This window comes from Barbus barbus (assembly GCF_936440315.1).
Source record: "Barbus barbus genome assembly, chromosome: 49".
Taxonomy (NCBI): domain Eukaryota; kingdom Metazoa; phylum Chordata; class Actinopteri; order Cypriniformes; family Cyprinidae; genus Barbus; species Barbus barbus.
In genome coordinates, this window is record NC_136727.1 from 5684069 (window position 1) to 5710516 (window position 26448).

At 38.5% G+C, this 26448-nt stretch overlaps 1 protein-coding gene across 1 annotated transcript in view; it reads right to left on the reverse strand.

The window, feature by feature from the left end:
• Window positions 1-329: 329 nt before the first annotated feature.
• LOC306867207 (parathyroid hormone 2 receptor-like) overlaps window positions 330-26448 on the reverse strand; it is a gene marked incomplete at its 5' end in the record, with an annotated part of 49148 nt that continues 23029 nt past the window's right edge. The window contains 6 exons of the mRNA XM_079412798.1: window positions 330-2340; window positions 2492-2533; window positions 3435-3573; window positions 11312-11406; window positions 21308-21374; window positions 21496-21556. Coding sequence (XP_079268924.1) covers window positions 1804-2340; window positions 2492-2533; window positions 3435-3573; window positions 11312-11406; window positions 21308-21374; window positions 21496-21556 — 941 coding nt within the window. The 3' untranslated portion in view covers window positions 330-1803. The remainder of the gene's footprint in view (window positions 2341-2491; window positions 2534-3434; window positions 3574-11311; window positions 11407-21307; window positions 21375-21495; window positions 21557-26448) is intronic.

Genomic DNA, 26448 nt, shown 5'->3' on the forward strand with positions numbered 1-26448 from the left:
TTTTTACATATGGAATGATGCATACAATATTAACATATGAACAGCTTCAAATTTTTACATATTACATATTGTTAGATTAAAAAGTTTCAAGACGTAACATTCTGAATGAAGCCTATTTTTAGGTTTATATCTGGGTTATCTAACATTTTACTTAAATTTATTTCATTTTATCTAGTTGGCAATGCAACATTAATTTATTTTTATTTCAGTAAAATTTTTGAAAAGACAGTTAAAAAAATAAATAAATAAATAATATATATATATATATATATACAGTATATGACATGCACAATGTTTATGGTTCATTTTTTGAAATTCAATATATGTTTATAGTGCGTTAATAAGTGTGTTTATTACACTTTTCAGTGAAACATCAATGCACAATACATTTAAAACGATTTAAGAACATTTACTCATAAATTACAGTAAAAAAATAGCTTGATGTAAAATTTGTACAATCAAAACATTCATGCCAAACAATGCCCAACTGATTTTATATTTTAATTTTTTTTGCTAAAGGCATAATCAAATACCTAAACCACAAAGCAAAACTCTGAACATTGGGTCGCATTCATGAAACTCGAGCAGAACGAATATTTTATGTGCATTTATTGGTGAAAATTTACTGCACAACATTTTACGCACAGACGGTTTTGCTATCAATTTTACAGACAAAGAACAAGCAGAACGCTCGCATTAATTGTAACAGAACTAAGAACATTTACATAAGAACTTGTTTTACGAACTATTTACGCAGAAAAATCATTTCGCTTGTGTTTCATGAACGAGTCCCCTGTTTGATTTCACTGAATAACATCATTTGATTGCAAAAATAAACCCACAGCTTGACACCTGGTGAAGGATATATTTACACATACTTCATTTATCAAATTTAACGATGTGAACAGTCTCATACGGCAGTGCGATGGAGCTAATTTCCAGCAAAAAAGAGCGCAAATGTCAACACAAATCTTTCTCGCAAGGCTTAAAATTAGAGAAACCAACTGATCCCAACCAAATATTTTTTCATGCATTATACGACACATATGGCATCTTTGTTTGACTATTTGCGATACTTTTACAAGTCAACATGAAAATCAAAATAGACTCCGTTTACTTTCTTGAGGAATAGTTTCCCTGGAAAACTGGTATTTTTGAATTAAAAACATCTTGAGTGTTTTGTTTCTTACAAATATGCAGCTTTTTGTTTCTCAAGACAATAATTGATGGACTAGAGTCATATGGATGACTTGTGGCTTACTGTAATGTTTTTATCAGCTGTTTGGACTCTCGTTCTGATGGCACCCATTCACTTCAATGATTCCATTGATGAGCAAGTGATGTAATGCTACATTTCTTCAAATCTGATGAAGAAACAAATTCATCGACATCTTGGATGGCCTGAGGGTGAGTACATTTTCTGCAAATTTTCATGTTTGGGTGAACTGTTCCTTTAAGACATGTTTTAGGTCTTACTGTGTTTCAATGCATGTCATTCCAAAGAAAAACACAAATTTTTGCCTTAGTATACTTTAATTGAAACTTGCGCTACTTCCGAGGCGGCTTTCCTTTAATGCCGTTTTCACCTTTATTGCGTCATTGCATAACGCTAACGAATATCTAAATAGCTACTTAGGCACTATTTTAGCAAATTACGCTCCATTCCGAAATATAATGCCCAATTTCTACAATCAAATCAATCCCCGAAGAATAAAATAAAAATCCTTTTTTATTCGTAAATACGTTGCTTTAAAGAAGTAAAATGGGTTGTAAAGGCAATTCGCATTAAATGAAGTCTGCGCTTTAAAGTACTTCCTCGTCCTCTTGATCCAAACTGTTGTACCTCACTGATAAAGAATCCTTCAGCGATATTTTATCAGTGCATTTGGAGATTTCCGTAGTGGTGATGTCATCAGAATCCGTGTGGGATGAGCTCTGACCGCTTTCTTCGAAACTGATGCTGAGGGCTTCCTGTCGTACGCCGATGTGGTTGACGCCTTTGAGCGTGATATCGTCAATGTGTTTGGCCTCCTCTTCGATCTCTTCTGGAATGGAAGGTGGTAGGCTTTCGACGTCTGAATTGTTGAAGACGTATCCAGGGAGGGTGGTGTGTATTTGCGAGCTGTGTGTGAGCGTGCCGACGCTGGGCCGAGCGCCGCAGTGGTACACTCTGCTGGTGAGGACGGCAGAACTGCGGGTCACTGAGGTCAGCTGGGATTGGACGCTGGGGCCGCTGCTGTTCAGGACCGTCCCATAGCGGTAGTTAGCTAAAACGACAGGACCTTTCCAGTCAAACGCAAGCGTCCAGCGGAGCCAGGTCTTTCGGATTTCTGTCTGGACCTGGGAGAGAACAATAACGAGCAAAATGAATGTTGTTCGCTGACTTTCTACAAAACCTTTGAAAGGTTGAGAGAAAACGAATAATCACTGAATACGAACTTTGCTGAAGTGGCAGTATTTGAAACATGAATGTTGTTCCACCTACACTTACCTCTCCATTACAGAAGCAGTAGATTATGGACACAAAAAATCCCTGAAAGAGAGCGATATACACCGGTGAGAAGGACAAGTGAACAGAAAACCTCAACACGCACAATATAATATCATGAGTTTCTTGCCAAACTTGATTAATTATTTATTATTAATGTTTTTTAAAAAAACTTTTGATGTCTCATTAAAAATTATTTCTGGTTTCATGGCTTCATTTATTATTAAATATATGTATTATTTGAAAAAAGCAAACCAAAGAGGAAATACACACACATATTAGTATTATAGTAATATTAGCAATATTTATACTTATATAAGTATGAATATTAATTTTGCTGACTTTTATTTGAAAGTAAAAGACAGAAAAACTGAAAAAAAAACTTCAGATGTATCTCATCAACTTTTAATTTAACCTATTTTATTTAAACTTTTACTTTATTTTATTTTGCTGCACCTCACCACCAACTATTTCATTAATTTAAATTAATTTATTTTACTTTAATTTCACAGGAAAGACAGAGAAACAATGAAAAAAAGCAATTTTTTTTTTAAAGTTTTATTTCCAAGTAAATATAAAAATAAAAGAAGAAAAGCTGATTTTTAATTTATTTGAACTTATTTCACAGGAAAGAAAAACAAAGAAAAAGGCTTCTGATGGACCTCAGCACTAACTTGTAATTTTATTTTAGTTTATCTATTCAATTATTTTGTGAATTGCTTTTTGATATCTCCCTTAATTTATTCCCTGCATGCTGTTATTCGTTTCCGACCGTCTATAGATAAGCTGCAAAATGCTTTCTGAAATATGAAAGCGCAGTTATTTATCATGCCAGCAGAGCAGATTAGATCAAAATGCAAAGGGACACATCATCATACTCAGTTTTATCACATCACATTAGTGAGTACTAAGAGGGGAAACAGTAGCTGATTAGTCAGGAAGTCACCTGGAATGAGTTGAAGAACAGTTCACAGTACATGCGCAGCTCCCAGCCCAGACCTGTGAACGTGTGCGGCATTCCAACAAACACGATGTAGTGCACGCCGAAAACCAGAACCAGAACCAAAGTGGACTTAGCCAGCTTCCTGTACACAGACACAGGCACATTTTCTGTTTAGAGATATTTGAAAATTATATCACACTTTATTAAATCCACATCAATGTAAAGAAATAATAAACATGAAATCTTAAAATTGTAAGGTTTGTTGAGAATCAAACAATCAGCAATGATTTTCAACCTGACAACCCCCTAAAAACACCAAGAAAAAAACATTTAGAACACCATAGTGACCACTCAGAACACTATAGCAATCTCTTAGATCACTCTAGAAACCACGTAATACGCCAAAGTAACCAATCAGAACGCTATAAAAACCACCAGAACATCATAATGACCACTCAGAACACTAAAGACCACTCAATATTACTCAGATCAACCTAGAAACCACCCAAAACCCAACCCAGAACACCCCAAAAACCACCCAGAAGACCCTAAAGACAACTCAGAACACTACAGCAGCCATGTAGAACACCCTAATAACCACCAGAACACCATATCAACCACTCAGAACACCCTAAAAAATACCAAAACACCATTGTAACCACTCGGAACACCCCAAAAACCACCAGAACACCATGTCAACCATGCCAAAGTAGCTAATCAGAACCCCCAAAAAACACCAAAACACCATAGTAACCACTCAGAACACCCCAAGAACCACCAGAACACCATATCAACCACGCATAACACCCTAAAAACCACTGAAAACAACACCAATCACTCTGAACACCTTTAAAACAACCAGTACACCTTATAAACCCCTAAGAACCACCAGAACACTATATCAACCATGCAGAAAACTATACAAAAACACCATAGTAACCACTCAGAACACCCTAAAAACACCATAGTAACTAGGGATGGGTACAGAGAACCGGTATTGTTTTGGACCGGTGTGTAATCGGGTCAATACCGGACTACCGATTAGCTTCAGGACAGACAATACTGTTATCGATACTTGTGTTGTTTTATCTCCGTATACTTTTATCTCCGTAGCCATTTTCCTTCACTGAATGATGTGGCTGACGCTTGCTCGACGTGCTTGTGATATCCATGCGCATGTGCGGTGTGTGTTTGCGTGCAATCAGTCATCACGGCAAGAGTGAAACATTCAAAAGTGTGTGTAATGTCACGCAATATGCAGTAGTGTAATACTGAACAAAGGAGGCAACACTAGTAATATAATGAAACATTTACAAACAAAACACAACATCTAACTCAAGCAATTTGCTGTATTTACTATCTCCTGGCTCCAGCTCCTACTGCAACTCTCGAGACACATTAACACCAAAAGTTATTCAGCGGTAGAGTTACATTCACGAGACACTGCATTTATTCGCAATCACAAAAGTACATTATTTTTCTGTAATTTAAAGCCTTTCCGGTAAACATTTAATTTGTGTGTTGTTCTGACATGTCCTTATTCAGAGCAATGAAGCGTGTGTGCACTAAAAGCCCGGTCAAACAGCATCTGATTAGTTAGTTATCTTAATTTTCATCTTATTGCGCTAATACTGTCAAAAACGCACAAGGTTTACATGGAAAAACAGTTATGTCTAAAGTGAAAGTAAACAGTTGAGAGAGAAACGGATGCGTACAGCTCTTAAAGGAACAGTAGGTACTGAACATGCAGCCAATTGTGATTATAGGGATAGTTCACCCCAAAATTTAAATTCTGTCATTATTTACTCACTGCCATGTTGTACCAAACCTGTATTAATTTCTTTCTTGTGCTGAACACAAAAGAAGATATTTTGAAGAATGTGGGTAACCAAACAGTAGGAAGTCACTGGGGACGAGCAACTGTTTAGTATCCCACATTCTTCAAAATAACTTTTGTGTTCAACAGAAGAAACTCGTTTAGGTTTAAAACAACTTGAGTGAGTAAAATGACACAATTTTCATTTTTGGGTGAACTATTCATTTAATATTAATAAAATAAAACAGAGAAAAATAACTCACTGCTCCTGACTGAAGAACTTTAATACAGTTGCTAAAATTCAGCAGTATTTTTTCACATCATATCTTTTTGCACCAAATAGTATCGATAACAGTATCGATAAGTACCGGGATCGATAAGCAGTATCGGTATCAGTATCGATAAAATGTAAACGATACCCATCCCTAATAGTAACTACTCAGAACACTAAAATAACCCACCAAAACACCATAGTATCGACTCAGAACACCATAAGAATGACCAGAACACAATATAAACCACGCAGAACACCATAAAACCCACCAGAATACCTTAAAAACATTATATCAACCACTCAGAACACCCTAAAACCACTAGCAACCACCCACAAACAATGTAGTGGGTGCCAAAACCAAAACACATTTTCCAATCATTATTTTCAACCTTAAAAGCAGTAAGGTTTTGGTACCATGGTAAATGGATGGTATTACTATGGTACTTTGAAATACATGGTACTCCAAGGCAGTTCCAAAAATGTCATGACATTACTGTGAGTAACAGCGAGTAAAGCGATATAAACAGCCTCTGTTTCGGCTCTGAGAGACTGAAATTTAAATGAGAGTGAGAAACAGAGTGAGAGACATTGGGCCTAATTTATGAAACGAACGTATGACAGAAAATTGGGCGTACGGTTGTTTCTACGAAAAACTTGGAATTTATCAATATGGACGCGAGCGGTGGCTACGATCAAATCTCACATCAGGTCTGAGCTCGTGTACGCAAGTTTTTGAGTTAGTCTGAACTTGCGTGCAGCATAGAGAATATCGGAGAATTGTACAAACCCGATTCCAAAAAAGTTGGGACACTGTACAAATTACGAATAAAAAAGGAATGCAATAATTTACAAATCTCATAAACTTATATTTTATTCACAATAGAATATAGATAACATATCAAATGTTGAAAGTGAGACATTTTGAAATGTCATGCCAAATATTGGCTCATTTTAGATTTCATGAGAGCTACACATTCCAAAAAAGTTGGGACAGGTAGCAATAAGAGGCCGGAAAAGTTAAATGTACATATAAGGAACAGCTGGAGGACCAATTTGCAACTTATTAGGTCAATTGGCAACATGATTGGGTATAAAAAGAGCCTCTCAGAGTAGCAGTGTCTCTCAGAAGTCAAGATGGCAAGAGGATCACCAATAGTGGAGCAATATCAGAAAGGAGTTTCTCAGAGAAAAATTGCAAAGAGTTTGAAGTTATCATCATCTACAGTGCATAATATCATCCAAAGATTCAGAGAATCTGGAACAATCTCTGTGCGTAAGGGTCAAGGCCGGAAAACCATACTGGATGCCCGTGATCTTTAGGCCCTTAGACGGCACTGCATCACATACAGAAATGCTACTGTAATGGAAATCACAACATGGGCTCAGGAATACTTCCAGAAAACATTGTCGGTGAACACAATCCACCGTGCCATTCGCCGTTGCCGGCTAAAACTCTATAGGTCAAAAAAAGAAGCCATATCTAAACATGATCCAGAAGCGCAGGTGTTTTCTCTGGGCCAAGGCTTATTTAAAATGGACTGTGGCAAAGTGGAAAACTGTTTTGTGGTCAAACGAATCAAAATTTGAAGTTCTTTTTGGAAAATTGGGATGCCATGTCATCCGGACTAAAGAAGACAAGGACAACCCAAGTTGTTATCAGCGCTCAGTTCAGAAGCCTGCATCTCTGATGGTATGGGGTTGCATGAGTGCGTGTGGCATGGGCAGCTTACACATCTGGAAAGGCACCATCAATGCTGAAAGGTATATCCAAGTTCTAGAACAACATATGCTCCCATCCAGACGTTGTCTCTTTCAGGGAAGACCTTGCATTTTCCAACATGACAATGCCAGACCACATACTGCATCAATTACAACATCATGGCTTCGTAGAAGGAGGATCCGGGTACTGAAATGGCCAGCCTACAGTCCAGATCTTTCACCCATAGAAAACATTTGGTGCATCATAAAGAGGAAGATGCGACAAAGAAGACCTAAGACAGTTGAGCAACTAGAAGCCTGTATTAGACAAAAATGGGACAACATTCCTATTCCTAAACTTGAGCAACTTGTCTCCTCAGTCCCCAGACGTTTGTAGACTGTTATAAAAAGAAGAGGGGATGCCACACAGTGGTAAACATGGCCTTGTCCCAACTTTTTTGAGATGTGTTGATGCCATGAAATTTAAAATAAACTTATTTTTCCCTTAAAATTAAAAATTTTCTCAGTTTAAACATTTGATATGTCATCTATGTTGTATTCTGAATAAAATATTGAAATTTGAAACTTCCACATCATTGCATTCTGTTTTTATTCACAATTTGTACAGTGTCCCAACTTTTTTGGAATCGGGTTTGTATAATGACAGCATTTTGTTCATTTAGATTATTTTCCTAAACCGACGAACAAAGGTTGTTTTGTTTCTTTTCCTTTCAAGGCTTTATCTATATGCGCAAATAGCAGCATAAATAGACCATGAGGAATCACACATCGTTGTATCACGCACCTGCAGCGCTTCTGTGAATGGAGAAAAACAGAAATTAAAATAAAATAAATAGGGCTACACAAAATATATGTATCTTAATTAACAGATTAACAAAAGAAAAAAAAAAACACTTTCGTTTTTGTGACACTCTTAATGCATATTATTTGTTTTCTTTATATCTTTATTTTTTTTTATTTAACTGGTCGTGATCACGCAGGTGCCTCACGCACACACACAACATTTCAGCCATTAATCAAACTAAAATGCAGTCAACCAAACATAAAAAGTTACACTGCACAATTTACAAGGTCCACTGTAAAATCAGCGTGCAACGGCGAAACAAACATTTATTGCGCATGTGAAGGGTGAGGTTTTTACGTGGATATTGGAACAAAAGTGTAGTACAAAGCCTTGTTTAAATCATAGATAATAGTTTAGCAACCAAATGTTACATGGCAAAAATGGAAACATTTGGTTGTCGAATGTTTTCTGCCGCCACATTTATCAACATGCGATGGGATTGGCGCCATATGAATGTTTCATAAATCACACGTGAGCTCTGTCGTAAGCTGATTTGTGCACTCGGATCTGCACTCGTTTCTACGTTAGATTGATAAATGAGATGTCTCTCTAAAGGCTGATTATTACATTACAGGCCAGAAAATGAGAAAAGTTGAGCTGAGTTTTGAGTCAGCGGCCTTTCTGCTGTTTTCACATCCTCGGATAAAGCATGACAGAAGCAAAGGAGCCCTGTGCTGAGCTCAAATCACATGGAAATGCTTAATTACTTCAAGTTCAGAGTATAAGTCCAATTCTCATTAACAGTAAAATATGACTGTGTCCGTTCATCCGTAGCATCTTTAATGGCGTTCATTGCCTGGATTCAATATCACTGGAGGTTATCAAAACCCTGAAGGTTTAAAACGCTCTCAGCTGTAATACTTTCACATGTTATTAAGATATAATACATATCCATTAATTGCCAAAATGTCCCCAAAAATTCTATATCATTAATCATTGTTATCAGTAAATCTCCACAACACAATGGAAACAAGCCACAACACAATGAAATCTCTACAACACAAAGGAAACAAGCCGCAACACAACTAAATTAGCACAACACAATGGAAATAAGCCGCAACGCAATGAAATTTGTACAACACAACAGAAACAAGCCACAACACAAAGGAAAGAAGCCGTAACACAACGAAATTAGCACAACACAAAGGAAACAAGCTGGAACACAACGAAATGAGCACAACACAACAGAAACAAGCCGCAAAACAATGAAATCTCCACAACACAAAAGGATAGAAGCCACAACACAACGAAATGAGCACAACACAATGGAAACAAGCCGCAACTCAACGAAATGAGCACAAAGGAAACAAGCCGCAACTCAACGAAATGAGCACAACACAAAGGAAACAAGCCAAAACTCAACGAAATGAGCACAACACAAAGGAAACAAGCCAAAACTCAACGAAATGAGCACAACACAATGGAAACAAGCCGCAACTCAACGAAATGAGCACAACACAAAGGAAACAAGCCAAAACTCAACGAAATGAGCACAACACAAAGGAAACAAGCCAAAACTCAACGAAATGAGCACAACACAAAGGAAACAAGCCAAAACTCAACGAAATGAGCACAACACAAAGGAAACAAGCCAAAACTCAACGAAATGAGCACAACACAATGGAAACAAGCCGCAACTCAACGAAATGAGCACAACACAAAGGAAACAAGCCAAAACTCAACGAAATGAGCACAACACAAAGGAAACAAGCTGCAACACAACGAAATGAGCACAACACAATGGAAACAAGCCGCAACACAACGAAATGAGCACAACACAAAGGAAAGAAGCCGCAACACAACGAAATGAGCACAACACAAAGGAAAGAAGCCGCAACACAACGAAATGAGCACAACACAAAGGAGACAAGCCAAAACTCAACGAAATGAGCACAACACAAAGGAGACAAGCCAAAACTCAACGAAATGAGCACAACACAAAGGAAACAAGCCAAAACTCAACGAAATGAGCACAACACAAAGGAAAGAAGCCGCAACACAACGAAATGAGCACAACACAAAGGAAAGAATTCCGCAACAAAACGAAATGAGCACAACACAAAGGAAAGAAGCCGCAACACAACGAAATGAGCACAACACAAAGGAAAGAAGCCGCAACACAACGAAATGAGCACAACACAAAGGAAAGAAGCCGCAACACAACGAAATGAGCACAACACAATGGAAACAAGCCGCAACACAACGAAATGAGCACAACACAAAGGAAACAAGCCAAAACTCAACGAAATGAGCACAACACAAAGGAAACAAGCCAAAACTCAACGAAATGAGCACAACACAAAGGAAACAAGCCGCAACACAACGAAATGAGCACAACACAAAGGAAACAAGCCGCAACACAACGAAATGAGCACAACACAATGGAAACAAGCCGCAACACAACGAAATGAGCACAACACAATGGAAACAAGCCGCAACACAACGAAATGAGCACAACACAATGGAAACAAGCTGCAACAAAACAAACAAATAATTTCTTTTATCAGTTGATACCAATTATTGGCCGGTATATCGGTGCATTTCTATTTATAAGGCTTGTTGAGCATCAAGCAACCCAGAACACCCTGGCAAACAACCAAATACCCTAGAAACCACCTAGAGCATCCGAGCGTCCGGCTAGCAACGACCCAGAACACCCTAGCATGGTGTCGGTGAGTCTATGCATATGCACCACTTTAGAACATATAAAATAGTTTTGAGAATCACTAAGGAGCCGCAGAGTGTAAAACTGTACTTCAAAGGCAAGCCAGAACATTATTAACAAAGACAAGAGGGATTTGCTTGATTAACAGGAAGATTTGATAACAGACTATCACTATACAGATCCTGCGACTTTTACCTAAAGGCAGGCATGCTGTTAATGAAAGCACACTCTCTCTCTCTCTGTCTCTCTATTTCTCTCACTCATGTGAGAAAGGCTTTCAAACACCCTCTGGAAAATTACAGACCTCTCCTCGATATCTCACCAATGATGTCCAAACACTCCACCTTGCTGAAAACAACCACAAGAACACAGGCAAACAGAATCCAGTCGCTATTTCATATATTATTAAGTAACACCTGTACTTTTGGGTTTAGGGAATCAGGTACTGTTGAATTTGCGTTTAATTTGTCACTGGTGAAAAACAATCTCAAGTCCAATATCATACAGTATAGATTCTCATATGAGGTCATGTACCAGCGTAACAATCATTTCTTGCACTCACCTGTACTGTTTACGTGTGTCGTATCGCCCCGCATTCGTTTCTCGGATCTTTGTGGCCAGAACTCGTACGATATTTACAAACAGAAAAAAATTCAGCTGCAAGAAAGAATAGGGAAAAAGGGGATTCATTTAAAATGGTTGTTTCATGAGTAATTTGAGTACACTGAGGGCAATTGAGGGAGTCAGCTATTACAAAAGGTGGAAATATTTACTGATGCTCAAGAAGGCAACACCAGAGGGTGAGAGCCAGAGGGTGTAAACTTTTGAACAGGATGATGATGATATGTACATTTTTCTTATTTTGTTAAAAGATCGTATTTTTTTCATTTGGTACTGCACTTAAGAAGCTACATAAATGTTTCCCAGAAGACAAAATAAGTACAATTCTCTCTGATCATCCAATTCAAAAGGTTTACACCCCCCAGCTCTTAATGCATTGTGTTGCCTTAAGCATCAGTAAATGTCTACACCCTATATAATAATTATTGTCCTCCAATTGTCCAATGCAGAAACTGTTGGAGAATCAAAGAATGTGCAGGAGCTGGAGGATTTTTCTGAAGAACAGCAGGCAGTTGAACTGCTCAGGACCAACAAGACAGTCGCGGATCATCCAGGAAAAGACAGTATTAGGATTCAAGGGTATGCAAACTTTTGAACAGGGTAATTTTTATAAATTCAGTTATTATTTTGTCTTGTGGAGAATACATCTGTTATGTAAAATAGCTTATTCAGGATAGTATTAAATAACCAATAACATGCAATTTTCATGATCCCTCTTATTTTGTTAAAATGATTAACATTTTGCATATTCTGCAAGGGGCATGTAAATTTATGAGCACAACTGTATATGTATATATATATATATATATATATATATATATATGTATATAAAGACATAAAGACATAATTTTCCTGTTGGACAATATTATTGTACATTACATTTTAAAGAACTATGACTTAAACAATAATCGATTAATAAAGGAAATAATAAATCATTTATAATTGTGCTGTTTCATAATTAATTTGACTAAAGGGTCAAGACTTTTAAAATATCCATAATAAAAATTGTATGTATTAAACAATAAAGACACTATATAAAAACATATTTGCATATTGCATTTTAAATGCTACGAAAGCCTGAAAATAATAAGGTAATCATAAATTAATAATTATGACAGTTATTATTGAGATAAAATTAGTTGAAGAAAACAAATAGGTAAATATTACTTATAAAAATAACATTTTTATTGTTGTGTCTGTCAGTCCTCTGTCGTGTGTGTCATGTGTTCCTGCCTCTTTTGTGCATATTTGGTTTGTTTCCTGTCCTTGTTAAATGTGATCATTAGTTAATTATTGTCCAGCTGTGTTTGTCTCGTTATCTATGATTATCCTCTATTTATAGTCCTGTCTGTTCAGCCTGATTTGGTCTGGTCTACTCGTTACTCCCGGTGTTCCTGTCTGTGTCTTGCCCTGCCTTGATGTCATCAGTAAAGACTATTATTTGAAGTTATATCCTCGTCTGCGTGTCCTTGGTCCTCCCTGCTGTTATTTTGTCAAATTGGCCAAAAAATATGAAATATAATTTAATTGTTTGTGTTTAGGGACAGCTATGAAATTACCATTTGCAGTACAATTAAGCAATTTTATACCAAAAGTGTTTAAATTTATTTTCCACTCTAGACATTAACTGAGATTTACAAAAATTACAAAATTCTTGTTTTGGGTGATTTTTAAAGAACTAGTGCGAGTGAGAAAAAGTGCTAAATGTTCCCTAGGTTAACTCATTTCATTCTGATTATATTTTTCCACTTGGAAGATTTTTTCCAATTTTTCTGTCAATGCGTGATGAGTTTCTGTCGCATCTGAGACGTGAAAGTTTAAACAGTTTTTTATATTGCGCTTTACTCTATTTAGACATCGTAATCAATACACCATAGAAATTGATAGTCAGCATAGAAACTGATAATTCATCCATGTGTTAAGTCCTAATTTATATGTTTTGCTGACAGGCAGCAAGGCCGAAAATACATTTGCATTCTGTCATATAATTACAGCTCATTCAGTGCAACTGTCCAGACGTTCTTGAAATCGGAGCTCCATTACTGTGGGAAGTGCTTATGCTTGGCAAAGCCAATAATTAACAGCATAATGTCTACGTCTGCCCATCCAGCAGATAAATATATGCATGCAAGTGTTAACTGGTCAATCACATTCAGTCGCAGCACTTCAACAAACGACAGCACGCTGCTATCCAAATCGACCTTTTAACACACCCGTTTACGGGACTTTGACGAGCTCTTTCAGCGCGGATCGCGTTTGGAGCACGGGGTTGAATTCGAGGTTAATGGGAAGACAGCTGCATCTCTTAACAGCTGCTTTGATGGCACTTGCCACCAATATGGTGCAATTTGGTGGCCCATGAGGCACCAATCCCATGTTTTGCAATGAGAACTGATAGATGTGTTAGATAGACTATTATCCAACATACAATTAACCCAAAATGAGTAGTTTGTTTTAAACTTCTCAAATGTTTCTGGCCCACCAACTCGAAAATGGTTGTTTTGGCCTGTCCCTTGACTCCCATCGCAGTAGTCTTGACCTTCTTGACTGTATTCATTAATTAAATCTTTTGAATATTTAAATCTATTCATTTCATGACAGTAAAATAATTTTTAAGGTCCTGTCATAATGTGTTGTTTCCGACCAGACAAGTCAAGTCACCTTTATTGCTATAGCGCTTTATACAATACAGTTTGTTTCAAACCAGCTTCACAGTAGGAAACAGGAAAATAGTCGATAAACTGATAAACATTTCACATTTTTTATATCTTTTTTTCTGAAAATGAATATTTTTTAAACATATTTAAACATAAAATTTCTGAAAATTTGTAATAAAAAAAAATATTCCCCACTCTGTTCGATGTCAGAATATTGTAGTGGTCCTGAACTTTATGTTTGGTGGCAGGCTTCACTCTGAAGGGTTCAGTTCTGAGCTATCCACAGGCAAACCTCACTGAGGTTTGAACCTCCAAACACAAAGACATAGTAAGTTCAGTTCTAAGATCATTCAGGGAGTGCACTCTCTGGATGGTTAGGAGAGGTGGTATGCCTTAATATTTAAACAGAGTAACTTCTTAGTCTGCAGAGATTTCACCATTATCAGATCAGGTCACGTGTTGGCACGATGGGCAACAAGACATTCTATGGTCATATTATCCACATCTTCCCATTGGATGCCAATGTCTTCCAGGTCTTCTTGGAAAACCTCTATGTTTCCATTGATCTTCTTTATTCGGCTGTTGATTCAGACTATGTCCCTTCATCAGTGCCCACTATGCTCACAAGGTTGATGAACTACTGCGCTTCCTCGATCAGATGTCCTCATACCATCAGTGGACTTTGGTCTGTGTACTTCCTACTCTCATCGATCTGTCTTTCTCTGTTCAACTTCCCGCCCTCTGCGTTCAGGCTGATCTCTTAGCGAATACTCTCGTCTCAGCTGGTGAAGGTACTGTATTTCAATTACGATCAGGAAGCTGATCTCTGATAAGACAACTGTTGAGGATAAACTAGAATTGATATACATCAGACATAATGTTGAATAAATCCATGAGAGGAAGAAATAATGCTTGAGTAATATTCCCCCAAACAAAATTAAGTACAAAGTTAGCTGCTTGAAGCTAGGCAACATTGTCTCCTTAACGTAGGCATAGAGGGACTGAAGATGATGTTGTGCTAGCATGAATAGCATTATCACACTATTGTTAAATTAGTGATTTTAGAATAATTTCAATGTAGCTATGCCAACCTGAGGCTCTAGAGAAATGGTGTGAAGAATGAAAGGCTAAATATCTGTGTTAATGTGGACCCTCTTAAGTTGAAATCAGACAGTTAAAATGAAGTCACATGTAGCCAGTCGAATGTCCGTGCCATCAAAGTCCCTTCTAGGCGAGTCACTTCACGCAAATCAGTCCTTGAAATGCCTCTCAGTTAGGCAGCGCAGCTCCTCTATCCTTGAACGGGGAAACACCACTCCATCAAAGGTTATCACCAAGTCTTTGAACTAAACATCATCATTAAAATCGCCAATGAAATCTGACAATGACTGTCTCCACAGCAACTGGAGCCTCCAACAGCAGCCGAAGCTACTTAATCCATCAGCAAATGGCTCATAACTTAGAAGGCGGGACCTATCGGCCACTCTGCATGCTGCACTTCCTCCCATCACTGCAACAGTTATGCAATTTATTGCTAGATAACGACTTCCAGATGACTTTTGCCAAGTGCCTAGTGACAAGCAATGTCTTATGTATATAGAGATTTTGCTAGACAACATCTGGATTATAAATCAGAATTTAAAAGAGCATTTCAGTTACTATTTCAAACTGTCTGACAACAAAGAATTATGGACTGTTAATTCAATATGGCTGTATTAAATACATTACTGTATGTGCAAGAGCACAGAGAGTAGCAGAGAAGTGAACAATAAAATGCTGACACTAAGTAGAATGCAATGCAGGTAAAGAATATGCTAAAAGGCATATAATATCATCTAGAGATATTTAGCGACTCAAACAGGCTTTAGCTACTCACTGAAAATAGCCAAAGTCCCTTTAAGGCAAGTCATGTCACTCGGCGGCCATCTTTGAAACGCCTCTTGGGCATGCAAGTGCAGCTAAATGGGGAAACCTCAAATTCTCCAAACTGATCGCCAAGCCTATGATTAAATTAATATTTGAAATCACCAATGAAATCTGACAACAACTGACAACAATGATACGTTTCCCATAACACCAAAGTGTATTAAGCATGTTGACGATAACAAAAGACTGCAACAGCATTCCAATAACTAACAGAAGCTTTTCAACAGCATATTTGCTAAAACACAGCTACCCTTAACAACGAGAATGTTCCCAATAATAAACATGAAATCCTGGCAAACAGTAGGTTCCAAATAGTGACTAAATAGCTTTTAAGTAACAGCCGATTCCAAACAAGCTATGGCCAACGAGATCAGAAGACTATAGCGACAGTGTGTAATGAGCAATTAAGCTTAGCAACAGTATGTTGCCAGTATCTGATAACTTTAAGCATGAGTATGAAAAGAAAATTGGCTAAGCTTCATGAAGACATGTTCGGATGAATGGAGAGTGAAGTATATCCACATCTGTTGAGGATGCTTATCTTCTTTATGATGTACAGTTCCTTATGCAGGGAGGTCTGATCTCGACTGAATTGTTCTTGAGTTCCAAATCAAGCCGCTTTACGTTATACTGGGCGATGCGGTGAATCATGTGCTCAAAACACGACCGGATCTGAAGCAATAACTGTATGGTCAACATCCTTTAAATTCGTTTGAAGCTTTCCTGAGTGAGTGTTTGTGACGAACTAGAAGACTTGTTAAGCGAGTATCTGTGCAACGAATTAGCGTTTTGAAGCTGTCTTGAGCATGAAAGCGAGTGTCTGTGCGACAGACTAAAACTGTTTTAGCACGCGTCTGTGTAACAGAACTCAAGGCTGACTAAGCGCATGTCTGTGCGACAGACAATGGCAAGTGTGAGTACGGATGATCTTATATATCTTATTAATTGTAGTGGGAGGAGTTACAATCAACTGAGCGTCAGCTGATGCTGCAGTCACGCCGTAGTCTGCCTGAACTACGCTTGAGCTCCATTCATCGCTCAAACTAGATTTGTATTTTTTTCTTTTTACCATATTTAACTGGGGTGTCTTGCCTTAATTATGAACTATTTTTAATGACCAAAACGTAATATTAAAATTGTGACATTTTGTGCATTTTTCACCAATACGCAAAATGTAACATTCCTTAAAATTGTGACACTTAGGAAGTGTCATCATCTGTATGTCAGGAAGTAAATTGTAGTGTTGACTGCATTAGTTAAACTTAATAAAACAATTAAACTCAATTGTTTATCAATAACTAATTGATAATATAATACTAATAAAATATTTGGTCCCAAAATAACACTACTTAAGTCACTACTTAGTTAAATTCGCACTCACAAATATGTGTTTATTTATTTATTTGTCTATTTATTCCATCGGATTTAATACTTTTAAAAAAAAAAAATGTTACCTGTCAATTAATATGTTTTGTTTGTGTATATATATATATATATATATATATATATATATATATATAAATAAATCCAGAAAATCACATTGTATGACATCACATTAATTTCCATTTTATTGCATGAAATAAGTATTTGATACAATAGAAAACTAGAACTTAATATTTAGTACAGAAACCTTTGTTTACAATTACAGAGGTCAGACGTTTCCTGTAGTTCTTGACCAGGTTTGCACACACTGCAGCAGGGATTTTGGCCCACTCCTCCATACAGGTCTTCTCCAGATCTTTCAGGTTTTGGGGCTGCCGCTGGTCAACACAGAGTTTCAGCTTCCTCCATATATTTTCTATTGGGTTCAGGTCTGGAGACTGGCTAGGCCACTCCAAGACCTTGAAATGCTTCTTACGGAGCCACTCCTTAGTTGCCCTTGCTGTGTGTTTGGGGTTACTGTCGTGCTGGAAGACCCAGCCACGACCCATCTTCAATGCTCTTACTGAGGGAAGGAGGTTGTTGCCCAAAATCTCGCAATACATGGCCCCATCCATCCTCCCCTCAATACGGTGCAGTCGTCCTGTCCCCTTTGCAGAAAAGCACCCCCAAAGCAAGATGTTTCCACCCCCATGCTTCACGGTTGGGATGGTGTTCTTGGGATTGTACTCATCCTTCTTCCTCCAAACACGGCGAGTGGAGTTTATACCAAAAAGTTATATTTTGGTCTCATCTAACCACATGACCTTCTCCCATGCCTCCTCTGGATCATCCAGATGGTCTTTGGGAAACTTCAGACGGGCCTGGACATGTGGTGGCTTGAGCAGGAGGACCTTGCGCACGCTGCAGGATTTTAATCCATAACGGTGTAGTGTGTTACTAATGGTAACCGTTGAGACTGTGGTCCCAGCTCTCTTCAGGTCATTGACCAGATCCTCCCGTGTAGTTCTAGGCTGATCCCTCACCTTTCTCAGGTTCATTGATACTCCACGAGGCGAGATCTTGCATGGAGCCCCAGTCCGAGGGAGATTGACAGTCATCTTGAATTTCTTCCATTTTCTAATAATTGCGCCAACAGTTGTTGCCTTCTCACCAAGCTGTTTGCCTATTGTCTTGTAGCCCATCCCAGCCTTGTGCAGGTCTACAATTTTGTCCCTAGTGTCCTTAGACAGCTCTTTGGTCTTGCCCACAGTGGAGAGGTTGGAGTCTGATTGATTGAGTGTGTGAACAGGTGTCTTTTATACAGATAACGAGTTCAAACAGGTGCAATTAATACAGGTAATGAGTGGAGGATCGGAGGGCTTCTTAAAGACAAACTAACAGGTCTGTGAGAGCCAGAATTCTTGCTGGTTGGTAGGTAATCAAATACTTATTTCATGCAATAAAATGGAAGTTAATTATTTAAAAATCATACAATGTGATTTTCTGGATTTTTTTTTTTTGATTCTGTCTCTCTCAGTTGAGGTGTACCTACGATGAAAATGACAGATCTCTCCATTCTTTGTAAGTGGGAAAACTTGAAAAATCGGCAATGAAATTGACGAAAGCTTAAACTAGCACTCTTTTGCCAGTTCACTGAAACTTGCCCTGAGGAAGTTTCAAGCAGAGAACTTGTCTATCTTTGATCTTACATTACTTCAACCAGTTTCCAGCAGAATTATGCAGAATTGTTTGATTACTTGCTTTAAGTTGAGTCTGACAGCTGTTCCATGGGGTCGGAGGGAACCTCCGACTGATTGGCTGCTGATGTGTCGTCGTCGCGTGATGTCACTGGGGATGCCCTCTTACAATTCGTTGGTTCCTCTGTGACATGAAGATGCTCAAAGTTCTTCCTTGAGTTCCTTTCGCGTAGCTTCAGACTTTCAAGGGTTTCTTCAGAAGTTTGACTATGTATTGATAGTTGTTCAGTGCTCGGCCAGATGTTAATGGCTGGGAGCGCTGTGGCGTGACTCATTGAGACGAAGCCAAGGTTTTCAAGCAGAGCCCCTTTTGCGGTTTGATCCAATCACAAGTGTTTCTGTAGGGCGGAGCCCCGCACGGCTCAGTTTTCCGTGCGTAAATGAAGAATATATCCTAGCAGAATAAGCCCTATAAGTGTTTTAATCATACATTATGATGAGAAAAGTCAACTTTCATCCACACCAAATTATTGCTGACGCAACTAGCTTTCATTCAAAATCAAACAACAGGTATTTTGGCATACACAAAGTACATACCTTAATTTTATATACTACATGGGTTAATGCATCGATTAACATGCTACCTTCTAAATAATCACACCAAGCATATGAAAGACATAAGATACAACATTAGTATGTATTGTCTATTGAGTATATTGTTTTAATAGAACTAGGAATAAAGGAATATCTTTTGGCAGAGAGCCAATAAAAGTTTGGGTGTTCTTTGCACAAGAAAAAAAACTCCTATGGAATGCAGGGAGTACGAAAGGGGGAGCTGTCCGGGGGTTATGAGTGTCCCGTTGGGCATGTATCTGTGAGACTTCAACGCCCAGTCTCATCATAAAAACGTCTCTCTTGGTTGATACAATCATTGAATTACATGTTAAGCAGTCAGGAGGTCGTGTCCAGATCCAGAGGTCTTTGTCCTGTTTCTGGTTGAATTATGTTTAAGTGATAAGAAAGCCACAGTAAAGTCCTGTTCTGGAATACGTCCAGATGCTCCCTCAAATTTATCCTGGTTTTTAGAGGTCTCCTGAGATAAGGAGATTTAGGGCAGGAAATCGGCCAGCCAGTCAAATGCAGATGCTGGGAGGGGAAGTCTTAACTCCTGCTAAGGAATGTGCTGTCTTGAAATTATTTTGTGTGTCCTGCCCTACAAGGCATTACACAACTATGTACAATCTGTCAATATGGTACCCGTCAAAATACAACTCTAACTACTGTCTGTTAGATCAAAATCAACAGGAAAATGAAACAGTTGCCCACATCTTAAAAGGATGTTGTTATAAAAGGACTATGTGTCCAGACACGATCGCCTGGTTGATTTGATTGTAAAGGACTTGAAAATACATAATACAATACATAAAGACAGTAAGATTTACCAGCACACTACTGTTGAATTGAACTGTTTTTTTCACAACACATCTGACAGAGACTATTTTAAACACATTCCAAACACTCCTGATATTGTGATTGTAAATGAGGCTTTGAACACTGTATTTGTTATTGAGGTTGGCTGTTGTCTTGACTTGTATTTGGATACCTGCTATCTTTCCAAATTGCTGAAATATCAGCCACTGGTTGAAGCCATCCATCAACTTGACTATCAGTGTAAGTTAATTATCCTAGTATTTGGAAGTTTAGGTCATGTGCACAAGAATGTGATTAAAGGACTGCAGTTGGGTGGATTGCAAAAATAGAAAGCAAAAAAAAAACTTGCTAAATTATAGGGAGTATGCAAATATGGAAACAAAGATGTTTTGTCTATCCTTGAGTGTTGAATGTCATAAATTTAAGGACATACTGAATGCATGTTAGCCACGTGTACCTGTCATCTTGCAAACTGACTTCCCAAAGTATTTTGGATTCTGTTTTTTGTTGCTTGTCTTGTAGATACAAATAAAATGTGTGTTTTATTTTTTTTTTTAGTTTTGTACACCATTTATAAAATGTGTCCAGTGTTATTGTTAACTAAATCTATAAAATAAAGAATAAATAAAATGTTATTTTATTAGATGAAAAACATAAGCTGAAGTTTAGTAAACAACTAAAACCAAAAATAAATTAATTCTAAATAGAAATATTTAAAATAGATAAAATTACTCAATTTAAATAAATAAAATTAAATATAAAAATGAATAAAATTACAGAAATTGGTATATAATAATATTGCAATAACACTTAATATGTCTAACAAATAGTTTCAGTTTGTTGGTAAACTGCCAGCTAACTCACCCCAATTGCTGTCAGTATAGGAACTTGGTAAATCCATTTAATATTGCCAGCGCTCAACTCCCAACACCTTAGGGAGAAAGACAAAAATATTATATTTTATAAATAGAACAGCTTGTGCTTCTCACTGTGTGTATAAATGTCTGACTTTTTACCTTACTGAGAATCTGGATCACACACGGGAAACTCACCTTACATCTGCCAGCGTTGCCCTGACGACAGCCCAGGTTGATACGAAGAGAGCAGGAACACCTGCGGTCGCACAAATGAGAAAATGACAAGATTTATCAACTGTAATGCAGCATACAAGCACAGAAGCATGTCCGACACTTGTCACAAACTAACCGGAACAACACAATTTTCTATTTGTTTTATTTTGAACTGATGAGATCCAACAAGTCAAAAGCCTCCTAAAAGTCTCTTTGACCCTCCAGACCATAAATTAAATGTAAAGTCTATAGTTTCTGAGCTGATACAAATAAAACTGAAGCTTTCTGAACACTCCCCTCACCTGCCATTAGTGAAAGTGAAAGTTACGTGACATACAGCCAAGTATGGTGAGCCATACTCAGAATTCGTGCTCTGCATTTAACCCATCCAAAGTGCACACACACACCGTGAACACACACCCGGAGCAGTGGGCAGCCATATTGTTGCGGCGCCTGGGGAGCAGTTGGGGGTTCGGTGCCTTGCTCAAGGGCACCTCAGTCGTGGTATTGAGGGTGGAGAGAGCGCTGGACATTCACTCCCCCCACCTACAATCCCTGCCGGCCCGAGACTCGAACCCGCAACCTTTGGATTACGAGTCCGACTCTCTAACCATTAGGCCACGACACACATACACGTATATATATACACATATACATATATGTATATACACACATATATATATATATATATATATTAGGGTGCATCAAAAAACACAATTCTTGAATTTTGATATGGCTGGGTGCTAAAAGTTTTCCAATATATGTAGAAACAACACATGCAAAATATTTTTCCAGTACATGATGATTTAGGGGTGCCACCGCACATCTGTTTTTGTTGGATAAAGTGGTTAACAGTGCTCAATGGTCGCCATGGAGAGCTGAGGTAGACAATACTACAGCTCAAGAAAACTGAGGAGATCTTTCTGTTTGAGGTGATCTTTCTGTATTGGGTATGTATTATTACTATCATATCTGTAGTTGTGTCTTTGTATACTTATTTATCATAAGTCATTTAAGTCATATTTATAGGTATTAGCAACAGTTTGCTAACCACAGTTAGCTATCTATGTTAGCTAAGCTATTAAGCTTAACGTCAACAGTATTCTAGAGTGGACAATGTCATATTTAGAGTGTAGATGTCATGTTTATTGAGAGTAGCATTGTAGTTGTTACAGTAAATTAACATTTTAAATACAAGTATATTTGCAAGCACAACTAGCTACTCTGGTAGTGATGTAACAGTAAGTTATGAAGAAATTAGACTATGTACAGCTAAAATTTGAGGCTTATGCAAGAATGGTTTATCATAATTGAGTGATATTAAGTATGGTAAGATATGATTTTAAACACTATCCTTGAGCTTGTATCCTTTTCATTCTCAGGCACTGCACAACACAACCTGCACCCCAGGATCCAGCTCTCCTAAGATGCTGCCCTCAACAACTGGTCCCTGCCAGACTAGCAGTCGCAGCCTGGTCTTTGGTCTGGGCCACAGCATCACCAGTGAGGATGGCATCATCACCGGCGCCAAACTACCAACTGGTCGTCAGATCTTATGCTGCATGCTTGCCAAGAAACCTGGTGCAAATGGAGCGTTGTCGCAGTTCGAGGCAGCCAAGGTTGACCTGGAGCAGGTGCGGCCATTTTACAAGAAAGCCAACATCCCAATGGTGAGCGACAAGCGTGCGTGCCACAAGATGGTAGACTTAGTTAATGCTAACAACAAGCTGCAGAAAATCTCCCAGGCCAAGCACTCCAGTGAGATTACAGCGAAACAATTGGAGAAAATGGAGTGCAGACTTGATGCCACATTTCCGCTGTGGCCTCCAAATGTTGTAAAGCTGATTGATAACCCAGAAGACCTAGCTTTCTTGGCCAGCATGAAGACTGACAGAGTGGCCACATTTGGTGTACTGGACAAAAAGCGGCAGCTCAAGGTGAAGCGGCGAGAGGAGCGTCAAGCTGCCGCAGCAGCCAGGCAGTCCCGCTGTGAAAAGGAGCTGGAGTAGATGACGGCAATGTCCAGCTTGGAGTCGGAGAGTGATGAGGAGTCAGAGGAGGATACTAACACAGTCTATCCACCATCTGCGGGCGAACCATCCCACAAGCATAAGAAGACTGGAACAAACGTCTTCATTCCACATGACATCCTTAGCCGGCCAAGTGTCGTGTCACTGGCTACAAGATTGAAGATGTCACCAATGCAACAGGCTGCCTTCACGCGTGGCCTTGTTGCAGAGTCAGGCGGTGAATATACACATCTCTCTGCATCTTACGCAACAGCTGACCGAGCAAGACGCCAAGTGCTGGAGACAATCAGTGAGGAACACCACAAGCAGTGGACACCACCTCCATTGTGCACCCTACACTGAGACAGCAAGTTAACACCGATGCTCAGCAATGTGCACCAGTTGGAGGAGCGTCTTACAGTGGTGGTTGGAGATGCAGAGCGGCTGAAACTGCTTGGTGTCCCGGCGTATAAGAAGCAGACCAATGAGGCATGTGGAGTGATCATTGCCCGGTTGAAATGCAAGTTGCTGCAGGACTGGTGCTGCACTGACCAGGTTGTCAACATGGCATTTGACACCACTGCGTCAAACACCGGCCATCTCACAGCAGCGTACATTGCCATACAGCTCTCACTGGGCCGACCACTGCTTTGGTCTGGGTGCCGGCACCACATTGGTGAGGTCCTCCTGAACCAGGTTTTCACAGACCTGAAGGTGGAGTCATCACGCTCGCCAGAGGTTACCTTGTTCACACGTCTGAGAGAGAAATGGAACCTGTTACCACAAGAATCCAGCAGCCAATGGTCCCGCTACATTCCTGGCAACACCGAGCAACCACTCCTGGGCAATTTACGTGCTGAACTTGTCAGGTGCGCAGAAGAAGTCACTGACCACAAGAGAGGTTCAGAGTTCAGGTTCCATTTCCTCTCTCTTTCTCCCTGGTGATGTTCCTCAGTGGTGCAGACTCTGGCACAGACTGAGCAATTAAGTTTGAAGTTTAGTCAGTGTCAGCTCTTACCATTAGGCCCTGTTAGTTGCCAGTGAGTTAGCCACTAGAGAGGGTTTGTTCTTTTAAGTGTGTCAGTATCGCCCCTTGTGTTTAACAATAAAGTCAATTAAACTTTATATGTGTGTCTGACATCAATCACTGCTGCACAAAATTCAGGGTAAGGCTACGTGAACATGTCCCATTGACCTCCATTCATTTTGTCTATAGGACAAATGAATGGAGAATCTTGAAAGTTGAATTCTGAGAAATGCCCAAGTTGCCCAAAGGGCAAACAAACTACTTTTACTTTGATAACCCTATAGAACATGTCACTGTATAAAAGTTCACTGTACTCAACATTTCCAGGTCAACCTTCTGGCAATTAGACTAAAAATTGCACATTTTTAGAAATTTCGCCAAAGTTCATGTGTTAGGTGGCACCCCTAAATCTCAATGGAATTCCTCAAAACTTTGCAAAAGTCATTTTTATGTTAATTGGAACAAATTGCAATGACAGCCAAATTGATATTTTGAAAATAAAATTTCTCATTCAAATTTGATGCACCCTAATATATATATATATATATATATATATATATATATATACACATATACATATATACACATATACATATATAAGGTAAGGTATACTTTATTGCCCCGCAGCTAATTTTGACTTGGGCTCCAAATACAGCTACTGCATCACCACATATAAAACAATATATAACACACAAATAAACAAAATAATGTGCTATTATTTAGTGCTTTAATTGCTGGAGGAATTAACAAATTCTTAAACCTTTTCAGTCTGCACCTCGGCATTCTAAATCTCCTTCCTGATGGTAGCATTTCAAATTCTAGATTCAATATATGTGTTGTATTGTTTAAGATCTTATATGCCTCCCTTAACACAGATTTTTCACACAGGGTCTGGAGATAAGAATGTTCCTTCATGCCCACGATCTTCATGGCTATTCGAATAAGTTGTGTAAACTTAAGTCTTTAACTGCACTGTCAGATTACCATACCAAAGATGAATTCCATATCGAATCACATTCTCCAGTACAGCTTGATAGAACAACAACATGATCTTACTGCTAACACCATAAAGTCTCAGCCTTCTCAAGAAATACAATCTCTGTTGTAACTTGGAACACAGACTTTCAACATGGACATTCCATGACAATGAACACCAAGGTATTTGTAAGGGGACACCTGCATAATGGGAACATTATAAATGGAAACTGAACTGTAATCTCCAATTAACTTAGGATCAAAGATCATCTCCTTAGTTTTCTTCACACTGACAACAAGATGGTGTGCATCACACCACTCCAAAAACTGTTCAATTTCATCGTTATAAGATGATATGTCCTGGTCTTTATATAACAAGCTAAGTATGGCTGTGTCATCACTAAATTTTACAACCTAATTGTTGGTGGTTTTCCTCACACAACCGTTTGTGTACAATGTGAAGAGGACTGGGGAGCTCACAGATCCTTGTGGGGCTCCTGTACTAATGAATTTGGAATCCAATATTGTCCTACTAATCTTAACCTGTTGTGTTCTAATTGTTAAAAAGCAAAAATACCACTTCATAATAAATGGATTTACCTGCATCCTCTTTAGTTTACCCAACAATAAATAAGGCTGTAGTGAATTAAAAGCTGAACTAAAACCAATAAAAAGGAGGCATGCATATGCCTTAGTGTCCTCCAAATGCTTCAGAACTAAATGAGTGATACCTCCTACTGCATCCTCTGTGTTCCTTCCCTGCTTATAAGCAAACTGCCATGGATCTAGCTGGGGTCACTTAATTTTTCAGTAAGGTCACCATATATTTTTCAAAACATTTCATAACGATCGAAGTTATCGCTACAGGTCTATAATCATTATTCTCCGATGGGTGTGATTTCTTTGGGATTGGGGTAATCACAG